General features: G+C 44.8%; 1 protein-coding gene across 3 annotated transcripts in view; it reads right to left on the bottom strand.

Moving 5' to 3' along the window:
* The window catches only part of CLCN2 (chloride voltage-gated channel 2), a 186969-nt gene extending 173864 nt beyond the window's left edge, over window positions 1–13105 (bottom strand). For 2 of the 3 annotated variants that reach the window (XM_073589223.1, XM_073589225.1), the window contains exon 1: window positions 12945–13105. In XM_073589223.1, coding sequence (XP_073445324.1) covers window positions 12945–12995 — 51 coding nt within the window. In that variant the 5' untranslated portion in view covers window positions 12996–13105. The remainder of the gene's footprint in view (window positions 1–12944) is intronic. The other variant, XM_073589224.1, reaches the window with a different exon arrangement.
* Between the last annotated feature and the right edge of the window lie 3554 nt (window positions 13106–16659).

The following is a 16659-nucleotide window of genomic DNA, read 5'->3' as shown; positions in this document are numbered from 1 at the left end:
AACTAAGCAGCTACCTGGTGGTATTCACTTGAGCCGCTGATGGTGAGGTCAGGTTTGTTTGGCAGGTAGCTGCAAGGTGCTACTCCAGTGCAGTGTACTATCCGGAGCATTAGCAGTTGACCCCAAGGATCAAAGACGCAGATTCATAATGTGTGTTCCAGACAGAATAGGATGGTCACTGGTACAGGTTCAGACTGTGCAGTTTCTGGATACCAGACAGGACGGCTACTGGGACGGGTTCAGACTGTGCAGTTTCTGGAGAGCAGACAGAACGGCCACTGGGGCAAATTCTGACTGCGCAGTTTCTGGAGAGTAGACAGGACGACCACTGGGACAGATTCAGACTGTGCAGCTTCTGGGTAGCAGACAGGTCAGGAATGCAAACGGGATACAGGTTAAACAAAGCAAGGTAAGATTAGACAAAGCAGACAAGGGGACCTAACAGCAGGCAGGCACGTATAAACTAACTTTGCAAAAACAATGCTCATGTCCTAAGGCCCCGTCACACATAGTGATCTCGCTAGCGAGATCGCTGCTGAGTCACAAGTTTTGTGACACAACAGTGATCTCACCAGCGAGATCGCTGTGTGTGACAGCAATCAGCGACCAGCCCCCCTGCCGGTATCGCTGATTGCTCTGGGAAACCTCTGGACTTTTCTTTGGTCGCTGGTCTCCTGCTGGCCAGCACGCATCGCTGCGTGTGACAGGCGGGAGATCAGGGGACGGGCGTCCCTTAGATACCCGATGTGTACGTTAGTTGCCAGCGCGCTGATGCAGGGTGCTGGTAACTAACGTACACATCGGGTATCTAAGGGACACACGTCCCTTGGATACCCGATGTGTACGTTAGTTACCAGCTCCCTGCATCAGCGCGCTGGTAACTAACGAACACAGCGACGCCGCGCGCTCGGCGTCGCTGTGCAGATCGCTGGTGAAGCTGTCTGTGTGACAGCTCACCAGCGATGACATAGCGACTCACCAGCGATCCTGACACGTTGATATCGTTGTCGGGATCGCTGGTGAGTCGCTATGTGTGACTCCAGCTTTAAGTAGTGATTGTCTCCCAGCTATTGGCTGGTGACGCTTTAGGAGAGTGCGCACTGTCACTTTAAGGCCGGTTTCACACGTCACTGGCTCTGGTACGTGTAGTGACAGTTTTCTCACGTACCGGAGACACTGAAACACGTAGACCCATTCAAATGAATGGGTCTATGCAGATGTCAGCGTGTTTTCACGGACACACGGCCATGTGCAAAACACGCAGACATGTCCGTTTTGACCCGGAAATATGGGCCACCACACCTGCAGCACACGTGCACATGGAGAACAGTGCACACTGTCCTCCGTGAGCACAGAGGGCCGCCAGGGAAGAAGCGCTACTGTAAGCGCTGTTCCCCTGCATTTGGTGCTGAACACGGCTGTCATTCTCCCTGCTCTGCTGGCAGCAGCACAAGCAGGGAAGAATGAATCAAAAAACCCGACGTGGGGTCCCCCTTATATTTTAACAAACCCGGCAAAACAAACAGGTGCGGGCTGCTATTCAGAGGCTGGTAAGGGGCCATGAATAAACCCAGCCTATAAACAGTAGTCCGTAGCTGCCCAGAAAAGGCGCATCTATTAGATGTGCCTATTCCAGAGCTTTGTGGGGTTCCTCCCACTTGCCCAGTAGCGGTGGCAAGTGGGGTAACAAGGAGTTAATGTCACGTTTCTATTGTAAGGTGGCATTAAGCCCGGATTAGTTATGGAGAGGTGTCAATAAGACACCTATCCATTACTAATCCTATAGTAAGTAAAGGGTTAAATAAACACACACACAGTAAGAATAAAGTCTTTTTAATGAAATAATACACCACACATTTTTTCCATCTTTATTACACTGCTAATCCCATCTCGAATCCCTCGATCTCCTGTAAAAAAAAAAAAGCAATCTACCAGACCTGTCCAACGCTCAGTCAAGTCCCACGGCGTAAATCCATATCTGGGGGTTAATCAGTCAGTGGGGTCACAGGAGTTCATGCCAGCAGGGAACACAGACTCAGTGACTTCACCGCTTGTCACGGAGCCTTTGCGTGCTGCTTCGCATTCATTACCCATGGTGTGGGGCTGCTTTTTTATGTGGAAGGGTGCTCCTTCCCTTCTGAAAAACAGTAGTTTCCCATCACATATGGCATATTGGTATACTCAGGAGAAGCTGCACAGCGAACTTTATAGTCCATTTTCTCCTGTAAGGCTACGTGCACACGCTGCGGAATGGGGTGCGCATTTGGCTGCGCGGATTTTGTAAAATCCGCAGGTCAAAAGACCTGCGGTTTATCTGCAGATTATCCTGCGGTTTGGCCCTGCGGTTTCACCATCTCCACAATGGTGGAGATAGGAAACCGCTGCGGATTCCGCAGTAAGAATTGACATGTCAATTCTTTCTGCGGTTTCAAAACAGCATGAAAACCGAGCGGAAAATTCCGCACCGTCTGCACTGCAGTTTTGTATTCCCATAGGGAATAATGGTACTGTACACCACAGCGAAAACTGCTGCGGACCTGCAGCGGCCAAATCCGCTGCGGAACCGCAACAGAATCCGCAGGGTGCGCACACACCCTTACTCTTTTGAAAATGCAAAATTTGGAGCTAAATTCTGGTGGGAAAAAGTCAAATTTTCATTCTTTCATTGCACATTGCTTTAATTCTGATGAAGCCTCAAAAGGGTTAAAAAACTTCTTGAATATGGTTTTGAGCACACTTTAAGAGGTGTAGTTTTTTAAATTGTGTCACTTTCGGGTGTTTTCTGTCACATAGGGCCATCAAAGTCACTTCAAATGGGATGTGATCCCTAAAAAAAGGTTTTGTAAGGCTATGGGCCCACGTAGCGTTTTAAATCGCACAGTGAAAACTGGACTCCTTCCCAGAAATTGCGCGTTTTTTTCCCCGCGCGATTTTACCGCGATTCTGTTCGCGATTTTGCCACGATTTGCTCAAGCACTTTCCAAGCGATTTGAAGCATCGCTTGGAAAGTGATTGACAGGGTGGTCACACTCGTCAAACATAGTGTTTGACAAGTGTGAGCAGCTTTTTACTATTGAGGCTGCCTATGCGGCATCAATAGTAAAGGATAGAATGTTAAAAATGATAAAAAAATAAAAAAATCGGGGTATATTTACCTTCCGGCGTCCCTCGCTGCCATCCCGGGCCTCAGCGTTCCCAGCGATGCCTTGCGAGACCTGTGATGACGTTGGTCTCGCGTTACTATAGCGATCTCGCGAGACCGCTAGAGTCACGCGAGACTACGTCATCACAGGACCGTGCCGCAAGGCATTACTGGGAACGCTGTGGCCCGGGATGGCAGCGCGGGACGTCGGAAGGTTAATATACCCCGATTTTTTATTTTTTATTCTTTTTTTTACAGGGGTATGGTACCCAGGGCCTGGAGGACAGTCTCCTCTCCTCCACACCGTGGGTACCAACCGCACATGAGACGCTTAACTTCCCGCATGGTGGGCATAACCACATGCGGGAAGTAAGCGATTCTCATGGATTCCTATGGGTGCGGAATCGCGGCAATTCTTTGCGATTCCGCACAAAAGAATGATCATGCTGCGATTTTTTCCGCGATGAGATTCCGCCGCAGAAAAAAGCGCAGCATTGGCACAGCATGTGCGGAATGCCATAGGAATGCATGGGGGGCGTTCTGTACACGATTTTTAGACGTTTTCGCGCCAAAAATCACGGCAAAAACGCTTAAAAATCGCATCGTGGGCACACAGCCTAAATATTGTTTTAAAACAAAAAAATTCTAACAAAAAAATGATGTTTATGAAATGATGCTGATGTGAAGTAGACATGTGGTAAATGTTATTATCTATTTTGTGTGGTATAACTATTTGGTTACAGAGCATAAAAATTCAAAGTTTGAAAATTAAGAGCAAACAAACAGAAGACCAGGCTATAAGGCGCTTCCACTCAGATGCATCGAGGATCCATAGGGATGGATGGACATTTTTAATTTTTTAAAAAAGGCAAAGAGTTGCTAGATGACTTATGACAAATTTGAAAAAACTTAATAAAACATAAACACATCGCGTTTCGGCTGTCTAGTCTTCATCAGGTGTCAGTTTGAAAATTGTAACATTTTCTAATTCTTTTGTCAAATTTTAGTTATTTTCATAAATAAACACAAATCATACCGACATAAATTTACCACAAATATGAAGTGAAAGGTCACGAAAAGAAATTTTAGAATCAGTGGGATTTGTTGAAAAATTCCAGAGTTAATACCACAAAGTGACTCTCATCAGAATTGAAAACATTGGCCTGGTGAAGGGGTTAAAGGGATTCTACAACCAGATTTTTGCTAACCCATCTAAAAGCAACATGATATACGGAAAGAGACCCCGATTCCAACGATGTGGCACTTACTTGACTGGCAGCTGCAGTTTTGATTAAAAATTGTTTTATCTTCTTCAGATTTACTAGTTCTCTGAATTCTGAGCTCTGTATTACCCCACCCACACTACTGATTGGCAAATGTCTACATACATTGTTTATAGGCACAAAACTGTCAATCAGTAGTGGGGACATGGTTGGACTACCTGGTAGTAGGTCGAGTAGTTCTCTAGTGATAATCTCCTGATGATAAAGCCATGATTTTATGAAAACTACACTAAGCAGCCCAGTGAGCGATAGATTGGTTTAATCAGGGTCTCTGTCCCTGCAACATGCTGCTCTCAGATTTGGAAGCAAAAACCTGATAACAGATTCCTTCTCTTTAAGTGTCTTTTACCTATATAAAACCCAGTGTTACTGGGAAGACATCATACACTCTGATATACTCAGGTCTGAAGGCAGTATCATTCAGACTGAAAGCTGAACTATGAGGCTGTGTGCCCACGTTGCGTCTTTTTAAGCGTTTTTGATGCGCTTTTCGGGGTCAAACCGCATAAAAAACGCTTAAAAGAAGCATCCCATTCATTTTAATGCATGTTGGCATTTTTGTGCCAATGGATGCGTTTTTTACCACTAAGGAAACGCTTAGCGGTAAAAAACATAGCATGTTCATTAATTTCCGCTTAGGTCCGCATTTTTGGCTATTTCCTATAGCCCAGAAGACGCGCGGAAAAAAACGCATCAAAAACGTGTGTTTTTTCCGCAAAAAACGTGCAAAAAACGCACGTTTTTTTCCGCGTGTTTTCTGGGAAGGAGAATCCGTTTCCTGAGCGTTTAAAAAACGCTACGTGGGCACATAGCCTGAAAGTGCACTACCTGCTGAAACAAAGTCTTATGAACCTGTGAATTATTAGCTGAGAGGACATGGCTAATTGTGCAAGCAAATAATCAACAGCAATTATGATGAAGGTGTTTTTTTTCCATACACCTTTACTAACACTGTGCTCCAGGAAAGCACACACTTCCGTACATGCAGAACGCCAAGTGCTTTCTGTATTGTCAGTTACTTCAGTGCTGCAGAACTCAATATGTCACCCACATAGCAGAACATAGAAATGCTCACCCACTGACTGCTGATGAGGAGGCTACAACACAGGCCTTTGTATTCAGTCAGTCCACCACCACAATGCAAATGATGACTTCAGGACAGGTGACAAAGGCACCAAGACCAGATTCAATGTCCTGCGACTAACAACTAGAAATGACACCAACATGAGCACTGCAAGATGATATAAAAAAATAAAGGATCATCCGTGTAAGTGATGCATATCGCTAGGATACGTCATGTCTTATTGACTGGGGGGGGTCCAATTTCTGAGACACACTCTGAAGGTACAGAGGAATGAATATTCAATTGATTGGATCTTTCTGCCATTTCTAGCACAGCACGGTGGTTGGGAATGCCAATGTATGGGAGAATACTATGAGAAGCGCTGTGGCCCCTTCATTCTCAGGATAGGTTGGGGTCAGAGGTCGGATTATTTTATGACCGCATATCCCAGAGATAAACGAACACTTCATTATATCAGAATACTCCATTCATTGAAGCTCAATCACTGGCTAAGTATTTATTTAATGTGAACTGGAGCATCAATGCCATTTACCTTTCCAAAAATTGTTTCTGCAGTACTGAAGATATATTTTACTTTCTAAATTGAAAGAAATCACTGGTGCACACCCTGAAATCGGTGTGAGCAGCACCCCGTCTACAATAACAAGAAATTATGACTGCTATCAATGTGCTTACAAACAACAAAAACAGAAAACACTACTTAGCTAAGCCTCTAACTCAGGGGTCGGGAACCTTTTTGGCTGAGAAAGCCATGATCGCAACATATTTTATAATGTAATTCCGTGAGCGCCATACAATATGTTTAAAATTAAATACAAGTAAATGTGTGCATTTTATGTAAGACCAACACTTTTAAAGTACAATAAGTCTCTGAATTATTTTTAATAACGTTGTTATGCTGTTGCTAACCAATGATGCTGGAAGGATGGATGTGTGGATGAGGGATGGATGGATTGAGATACAGCTGGATTTGGATTGGATGAGAGATGTGTGGATGAGGGATGGATAGATGAGGGATGGATGAAGAATGGATAGCTGGGTGGATGGATGAGGAATGGATGGATGGAGATAGCTGGATGAATAGAGGGATAGATGTGTGTATGAGGGATGGATGGATTGAGACATAGCTGGACAGATGGATGTGTGGATGAAGGAGGGCTGGATGGATGAGGGATGGAAGGCTGGAGGGATGGATGGATGGAGATATAGCTGGACAGATGGAGGGATGGATAGATGTGTGAATGAGAGATGTGTGGATGAGGGATGGATGGATGGAGGGATGAATGAGGGAAGGATGGAGATATAGCTAGGCGGATGGATGGATGGATGAGGGAAGGAGGGATGGATGTGTGACTGGAATCCAAAATGTCTAACGCTGTAATCCATCTGTGTTTCATGTGCTCTTCAGCATGAATCATGCTCAGAAGCAGTGAAGAATGAGTTGCAGCGAGAGGCCCCTGAACTGCGGTGATCACCGCTAGCACAATGAGAAAAAGTCTCACGGTGCAGAGGTGAGTTAACCGTAAGAAATTTCTCCCAGTGAACTGCAAAGAAATCGCCTCTGCACCGTGAGACTCACGGTGCTAACGGGGATCCCGGCTGGGAACGAAGTCTCACTGACCAGAGGTAACCTCAATGACGTCACCACCGTTCTCTGATGCTGCGCTCGCAGGAGTTCAGTCACCTGTGGTTCTCAGTCTGGATGGTCGCATCTTGGCACCGTCCAGGTTGAAAACTATTTTTTTCCCAAACATGGATTACGGAGTGGGACAGAATGACGGAGAGTTGAGGGATACTGTTGTTTTTTTTTATTTTAGTTTTTTTACAGAAGAACGAGGGCTTCGGTGAAATAGCTGTTTAAATAAAAATGGAAAACTGTGTTGTTTTACTTGGCTTGATGTCACCTGACAATACAAAGGTGACATCAACCCCACAAATATTAACCCCACTTGCCAGCATTACAGAGCAAGTGGGAAGAGCCAGGCAACCACCAGAATTGGCACATCTAATAGATCTGCCTTTTCTGGGCAGCTGCGGGCTGCTATTTTTAAACTGAGGGGGGCCAATATCCATGGCCTCTTAACGGCGTGAGAATACCAGCCCCCAGCTGTCTGCTTTAGCAAGGCTGGTTGTCAAAAATGGGGGGGACCCCACTCCGATTTTTTAAATTATTTATATAAATAATTAAAAAAAACGGCATGGGGACCCATCTATTCTTGATAACTAGCCTTGCTGAAGCTGACAGCTGAGGGTTGCAGTTCCCAGCTGTGAGTTTTGCCTGGTTAGTTATCAAAAATAAAGGGGAACCCACGCTGTTTTTTTTTTTTTAATTATTTATTTACAATGCAGGAGCAGCTGATGAATACTCCCATCCGCCACTCCTGAATTCGACAGACTCATATATGCCTATAAACTGTTGCGTTTGGGTCAGGAGACCCTTGGCCAGTCCATACATCACAGTACTTTCACGAACCTCTGAATTTGGCCTACTTGCTACGGCAAAATGACCCACTGAGGTATATACAAATAGTTGTACAGTATATGGGCATAAACAGTAGTAGCTTGGTGTCAAAAGCTGGCAAACATATAAAAGTGAGGGAAAAGGTCTAGTTACAATGGTTATGCTCAACATTCAATGATAGACCTAGTCCTCAATAGCGACTGTGTGTTGCATTTTTTGGGTCCAACTGCTGTAATCCCCATTTAATAAAATCACTGCATCAATTTCACCAGCAGTGATGATATTGAATGGAGAGCCGAGTTTGCACGGTGCATGCTCAGGTCAGTAGCAATACCACATGCAACAAGTAATACAAATCCTGTGTACGTGACATCATGCCTTCGCAAATTCCATCTCGCCTTATGAATAACAAATGGTGGATGTTTCGGACACTTGATGAACCATATTAGAGATTACGGGGGTACATTCAGTTGACTGTAATTTTGCAGCCAAGGACTGGGTCACCATTTAGAATACATCATGTGCCTCTGACGTGACCACAGTTAGGGGGCTTCAGTATTTGTTTACATGCAGGTTTTATAAAGATGAGGAATATGTAAAGAAACCTCAATCCAAAAATAACCTGCATATGATTATCTCAGGAGTTAGGGCCCCGTCACACATAGCGACTCACCAGCGATCCCGACAACGATATGAACTTGTCAGGATCGCTCGTGTGTCGCTACATGATCGCTGGTGAGCTGTCAAACAGGCAGCTTCACCAGCGATCAGCACCAGCGACGACCAGCACGCGCGTCGCTGTGTACCTTAGATACCAGCGCGCTGGTGCAGGGAGCTGGTAACCAAAGTAATCAGCGGGTTTCAAGCGCCGCGTGGCACTTAGAAACCCGCTGTTTACCTTAGTTACCAGCTCCCTGAACCAGCGCGCTGGTAACTAAGGTACACAGAGGGTTTCTAAGCGCCAAGCAGCGCTTAGAAACCCGCTGTTTACCTTGGATACGAACTGGGAGCTCGCTGGTCGTTGCTCTGCCGCCTGCCACACGCAGCGATGCGTGCTGGCCAGCGGGAGACCATTGACCCAAAAAAAGTCCAGAGCTTTCAAGAACGATCAGCGATACCTGTCAGGGGGGCCGGTCGCTGATAGATGTCACACACAGCGATCTCGCTGGTGAGATCTCTGTTGCGTCACAAAACTTGTGACTCAGCAGCGATCTCGCTAGCGAGATCGCTGTGTGTGACGGGGACTTTACCCATTTTACCCTGCCTATGGGCAATTAACACCTCCAAGGTTGAGCTTTAGAACAGATTTTGTTAAAAGGGTTGTTGTGACAACAGTCACAAAAGCCCCCACCTGCTGTCGTTCGGACTTTAATGTAACGCTCATCATTCTCCTCTGCTGGCTGGCAGAGAAGGGGAGAATGATGACAGCCGGCTTCAGCACCAGCCGTCGGGGAACAGCGCATACTGTAGTGCTTCCTCCCCGGCGGCCGTCTGTGTCACACAGCGGACATCAAAGTGTGTTCTCCTTGTGTACGTGTGTGGGATGTTTTGCCGTCCGTGATGACGTCAATAAACAGACATGTCAGCGTGGAAACACACTGACATGTGCAAAGAAATGAATGTGTCTATGTGTGTACGTGTCTCCGGTACGTGTGAAAACTGTCACCACACGTAACGGAGACATGGACGTGTGAAAGGGGCCTTACATCATAAGGACTTATTCACACATCAGTATTTGGTCAGTATTTTGCATCAGTGTTTATATAACAAAAGTGGAACATACAGAGAAAAAGTATAATTCAAAGATTAACACCTGTTCAGTAATCTGGAGACACTCACGGTTTTAGCATAAAAATACTGATGTAATACGGATAAAAAATACTGATGTGTGAACAAAGCTTAACAGAGCACATTTATTTGATAAAAGCCTAACATAAAACCCGTATTTGATAAAGCCTACCATAGCGCACTTATTTGATAAAAAATACTGGTGTGAGAATAAAGGCTTACAGAGTGCATTCATCCAGCAGCGTAGCCATGTCCCTGGTCCAGACTTTCAATCTTCATGGAGGGTTCCATGACAATTGTGTACAAGATAATTGTGTACGGACAATTGTGTACAGAAAATTGTGTACAGGCCAATTGTGTCCAAGGACAATTGTGTACAAGGACAATTGTGTACAGGGCAATCGCCTTGTACACAATTGCCTTGTACACAATTGTCATTGTACACAATTGGCCTGTACACAATTGTCTGTACACAATAGTCCGTACACAATTATCTTGTACACAATTGTCCTGTCACCAGTTCACACGATAGAGAATAATTTGGGCTCAACATACAGTCACACATGTGGCCAATAATAAACTACACATTTTTTGTTGCCAATTGGTCCATAAATTACACTTTAAGGCCAAGTTCAGTGTATTACACCAGTATAAGCCAAAACCAGGAGAGGAACAATCAGAGGAAAAGTATAATAGAAACACGTCACCACTTCTGGATTTATCACCCACTCCTGGTTTTGGCTACAAATAGTGTTGTAATACTGACCAAATACTGAACGTGTGCACGTGGGCTTAGGGATTTTCCATGACTTTGGTGTTGATTGTTAATCCTTTGGAAAGATCATCAATATCTGACCTCTGGAGGTCAGACTCCTGTCACTGATCAACTAACGAGTGATGGGGACCCGGCTGTGTCTGGTACTGCAGATTTGTGGGTCAATATTTGCTAATTGGGTTATTTTTATTTAACCCCAATAAGTGTCAGTGCTGTTTCTGGGACTGATGGCAGATTCCTAGAAATGTTAAATATTAATGATTTAGTGGCATCCAGAAAAACAACAAGTCATGTAAAAATTAAACGCGAAACTGGCTTCAACCCTTAAGTGCATCTTGATGCCCATTTATTTCTATAGTAGTGGAGTGACATGTTATGCCAGCATCTTCCACAAACACACCACGGACTGGGTGGCAGCATTATATGAATGGGTCTCAACAGCAGCTTATTGGCATTTTGAGCTTTGCTGCTATTTTATGTTGTCATTGAGGCTGACAAATGGCAGCACAATGATGTGTCACATGACGGCCAATGAATTAAAAGAGTCCAAAATCAGATGAAAAACTTCAAAGCTTCTTTTATTCTGCCATAGGTGCAGTGTTTCGACCAGCCATAGGTCTTTTTCAAGCATGCTTAAAAAAAGATCTACAGCTGGCCGAAACATCACAACTTTGGCAGCATAAGGCTATGTGCACACGTTGCGGATTCTGCAGCGGATTTTTCTGAGCGGAAACGCAGGTAAAACCGCAGGTAAAGTGACCTGCGGTTTTCCTGCAGTTTGGTCTGCGGTTTTGCCCTGCAGTTTCACACCTCTACTATGTTAAAGGTGTGAAACCGCTGCGGAAACCGCACAAACAATTGACATGCTGCGGTCTGTAAACCGCAGCAAAACCGCGCGGAAAAAAACGCACCGTCAGCACAGTGTTTTTGAAACCCCATAGGGTTTCATTGTACTCTACTTGGTCAGCGGAACTGCTGCGTTTCCGCAGCGGCAAAAACGCTGCGGAAACGCAGCAGAATCCGCAACGTGTGCACACAGCCTAAAAGAAGCTTTGAAGTTTTCCCACCTGATTTTGGACTCTTTTTTTCATTTATTGAAGTTTTTTTATTGTGGACTTCTTGGGACTTTCTTGACGGTGCGTCAAATTCTGGGCTACGTTACAAGAGTCCACAATTGGAGTGCTGCGAGCAATCTTATATTTATCAGCAACCATCGGCCAAGTCACAGGATCAAAAATGATTATGCAACTTGTCATCACAAGACTGTTTTTGATTTGGCAATTATGATATAAAGAACCCACCGACTCGCAGACAAGTCACATGCAAGTTGCAGTAGTGTTTAACTTGCATTGAAGTCTACGTCAAGTTAGTCGCATGTGACTTGAAACCAGGGAGAAAAAAATCCAACACATTTGTAAATATTTGTGACTAGTAGGAGGGAAGTCACAATGCGACACCATTGGAAATCAATAGAGGCAATGCTACATTGCAATTTCAGCGTTCCTGTGCACCATGCACCCTATAATTACACCTCTGTATATCATTCATGAACAGAAAACAGACCCTAGCACACATGATGAGGAGGATAATCCTGGCCAGGATCACCTAAAGACATCTATCACCTATGCACAGCAGTCTCCTAGAGGTGAATGGAGACAACTATGAACCCCACTCTTGCAAATTGTGAGGGGGAAGGGGTGTACTTTAACGGTTAAACGCCTGCGATCATACATTTATCAACAAACCTATGGATTGATGATAAATGTATTTAGTGGGAAATCCCTGTAATGAAGGAGTCAGCTTGTGCACAATATGAAGGGTGCACTCATTTTATTTTAGTTTTGGGAGGTGTCACATAGCTCCTCATCGGATATACGCACTATATGTACAGTGTTAGCAGGCTGTGCAGGACAAAGTCCTACTGTTACAGGACACCTCCGCCTGATGTGAAGGGTCACAGGCCACCTTGTACTGCCATGTCACTAGGACCTGGGATCCATCTGCACAGTGGGGGGTACATTATACAAAAAGTGGCTCTTGATCTGATGTGAAACTACAACTCCCACCATGCCCAAGCATGACTTTGGCTTGACAGCTCAGGTTTATGTGTAACCTGCCACCTGCGTCTCTGCCTGCACTAAATGCAATGCATGCTGGGAGTTGTAGTTTTAAGAACAGCTGGAGAACCAGAGGTTGCAGATGACAGAACATCAGTTAAGTTGAGCTGTCAGTCTGTGAGGAGACTGCAGTATGGATAGGCAAGGAGCAGGGCTACGACGTTACATGATCAGCTGTATCTTCTCTGAAAAGGAAGGTTAAGGGGAGACCTGCAGGGAGGTGACAGTGACATGACAGACGATGCCCGCGGGCTCCATACAGTGCAGTGCTGGAATGTGCTCTAAGCCACTCACCAGTGTCTGCTCATATTTCAGAGCCCTAGGCTCCATCCCGTTCCCGGGCATGGCTGCAGCTCTCCCCTCCCGGCTCAGTCGTGATCGCCTGTGGCCGCCGGCTCTGGCTCGTTCTCATTCAGGACAAGTCTCTGTGTCCCACGTCTCTCTGCTGCTCCCTCCCCAGGTCTTCTCGTCAGCCCCAGTTCCCGCCTTTTCTCCGCCTCCTCTGTGTAGCACACTGGTACTCACCGGCCTCACTCAGTCAGACTCATCTCATTCACCTACTAACGGCTCACACCTCAGCTTTTCAGGCTACCAGAATGTCAGTCACTTCACCCAATAATGGCATGCTGGTTTTGATCTTAAAGCTGCAGCTTCACCAGTTAAAGTAGTCATATGGAAGCTGTGGACCCCCACCCAGCTAGAGAATATATGGGAAATGGCGTTGGTCTAGTTCTGTGTCCCAGTGTGCCAAGTCCGCTAATGTGTTGGTTAGGTGACAAAAGCAGACCCCTATATCTAACCACTTAGGTGCTGTGGTGGTTAGCAAATGTGGCATTTAGGGGTTAAATAGCAGAAATGGCCTTTATCTCCAAACCAGGCCATAGCAGGTGCCCATGGCAATATTACAGCGAGCTCTTGTAGTGAATGGGGTAAAATGAAGACGCTCCATGATATTCCCCTGACTTCTGCTGTATGTGTATGGATTAGGCAGAGTTCACACCGCTATACTACACTTGTCACGGACAGTCACATCCACAAATTATGGATATTACAGGCTCCATGTTCCTGTCCACATAGCAGCCGACTGTAGAATCTGCCTGCTGTTACATTCACTAAGGTGGTCTATAAAAACCGACGAGACTAGGGCATGCCGTGGACCATTGGCCGGTCCATGTGAAAAATCGACAATGCACAGGCAAATCATTATTATGGGATCAGTGTGCTGCCTACTGAGCACACAGACGGCGCACTGACTGAAAATACAGCCATCTGAACCAGGCCTTAAACTCATAGGCCACATTTATCAATGTACTTGCACTTTTTTGGTGAATTTTACTTCAGAAAATGTTTCAGAATATGTGCAAAAAAAGTTTTCTGTGCTTTATTCATCCTCTCAGTGTCCAGCGCAGTCTCTGACTCTGTCCCAGTCTCCATTACGTGGCTGCTACAGCCCTTCTCTGAGCTTAGGCCTCTTTCACACATCAGGTTTTCGCCTTCAGGCGCGATCCGGCGCTTTTGACAGAAACCGGATCCGGCGAAATGCAATGCCGGATCCGGTTTCCCCCCCATTGACTTGCATTTGCGCCGGATCGCGCCGGATGGCCATGCGTTTCATCCGGTTTTCGCCGGATCCGGCAATGTGTCCGGATCCGGCGTCTGGAAAAAACGTCTATTGTAACGTTTTTTGTCTCCGGCGAAAAAGCCGGACACGCCGGATCCGGCGCGTCCGGCTTTTTCACACAATGGAAGCCTATGAGCGCCGCAATGCGCCGGATCCGGCGAAAGCCGTATCCGGTGGCCAGATCCGGTTTTTTTGGTCTGAGCATGCTCAGTAGCCACAAGGGTCAATTTTAAAAACCGGATCCGCCGTAATCCGTCGAAAAACGGATAGAAAAACGGATGAACCGGATGAGACGGATCCGGTTTTGTCTGTCAAGAAAAAGACGGATCCGGCAGAAAACCGGATCCGTCACATCCGGTTTTACAAAACATTTGCCGGATCCGGCGTTCCGGCACGACGCCGGATCGCGCCTGACGCCGAAAACCTGATGTGTGAAAGTAGCCTTAGCGAGACAGTATCAGGAGGGTAACTAAACCAGTTTCAGTTTTTGTCAGTAAAGTTTTCTGAGACAGGACAACTTCTTTAACCTCTTGCCAATGTGTCCATTTTCCGTGTTTGCACTTTTGTTTTTTTCCTCCCCTTCTTCAAAGAGCCATAACTTTTTGTTTTTCCATCCATATAGCTGTTTGAAGACTTGATTTTTGCGGAACAAGTTGTGTTTTGAATGACACCATTTCTTTCACTATTCAATGTACAGGAAAACAGGAAAACTATACAACTGTGGTGAAATTATGAAGAAAACACAATTCTATGTTTTCTATAATATTTTCCCCAAAAGTCATCAATATACAGTAGTATAATGCATCTCAAAGTCCTAGTTTGATTTTCTTTCTATTTATGGAGTTTACCAAATGGGTTAACAAATATATTTTGATAGATAGGACTTTTATGGATGCAGTGATGCCAAATATGTTTATTTATTAATAGGGCAAAGGGTTAATGATTCAAATTTATATATTTTTAATATATTTAACTTTTTTTATTTTTCACTTTAATTTTTTAGTATTCTTTAGGGGACTTGAACCTGCGATCATCCCATAATTTATATTATATTCTACAATACCATAGTATTGCAATATATAGCAAAAATCTCTCATATGAATGCTTTCTCAGAAGTAACATAATTGCAGACATGGAGGTTTTCAGCAGACTCTGGATCCCATAGCAACATGTCAGCACCCCGCAATCGCATTGCAGGCGGGAATGGTTGGATGGAACAGTGCGCTCCATAACACCCCTCTGTTTCTGTGCCTTAAATTCTGCTGTCAGAGATTAACAGTGGCATTTCAAAGGTTAACAGTAGTGAGCGAAGTTTGTCTCCATCTGCTCCTGTTAGTAGCAAATGATGGCTGAACAACACATACTAGGACTACCAGCAGTAAAGCAATCCCAGCTCCTGAGCTTGCGTTAAAAAAGGGAACCCATCATATAACGTAAATGTACATCATATGTCAGGACAGTAGTTAAGCATTTGCGCCAGAATTTAAAACCATCAGTTTGTAAAACTGGAGCAGAAAAAGAATGTGGATTGCTGCTTGGCCAGGACTTGGACAGACTACAACTTTTTAAATGTCGCTTTATTTTTGCACAAACTTACTCCAGCAGGTGGTAAATGTAAAAATGTAAGAAACATCTCGAGACATGTTAAACACTTGCTGCCACAGTCACCTTTGGCCTTATTAATGATAAACAATGTTTACTTTGGCATCTTTGGATACATACATATAGTACCATGCAAAACGTTTTAGGCAGGTGTTGAAAAAGTACTGTAAAGTAAGAATGCTTTAAAAATAGAAGCGTTAATAGATTTTTATCAATTAACAAAATGCAAAGTGACTGAACAAAAGAGAAATCTAAATCATATCTATATTTGGTGTGGGCACTGGGCACCCTTTGCTTTCAAAACAGAATCAATTCTTGTAGGTACACTTGCATCATTTGTGGATGCGTTCTTGTGCAGCTCATTTTGTCTGTTCATTGTAAGGTGGCTGCCGGACACATGGTAGATGGGAGATATGTATCACAGAGGTGCATGTCCTGTGATGAAGTGACATCATCACGCCCGCCATCAGTCGAGCTTTAGGTAATTTGGCATTTGGGACAAGATTAACAGCACCAACATAAGGACGATGAGGAGGTAATGTGTCTGCTACTTTTTTGGAAAACACATCTCCGAAGTCTTTCAGGGACCTCGAGAGACCCTCCAGACCAGTAGACCACGATTGTACAAAACTTAGACATTTCTTATGGCAATTAGGGCTCCATTTATCAAATAACTTTTGACACCAATCAATAACAGGATTGTGAATAAGCAGCCATGGAAGCCCCAGTACCACCCCAGCAGGTAAATTATCCAAGACAAAACAGGAAATAGATTCAAAGTGAAAT

The sequence above is a fragment of the Dendrobates tinctorius genome, unplaced genomic scaffold, assembly GCF_039654945.1.
Source record: "Dendrobates tinctorius isolate UK_male_01 unplaced genomic scaffold, ASM3965494v1 ptg000107l, whole genome shotgun sequence".
Taxonomy (NCBI): Eukaryota; Metazoa; Chordata; class Amphibia; order Anura; family Dendrobatidae; genus Dendrobates; species Dendrobates tinctorius.
This window is presented reverse-complemented; position numbering and strand designations above follow the sequence as displayed.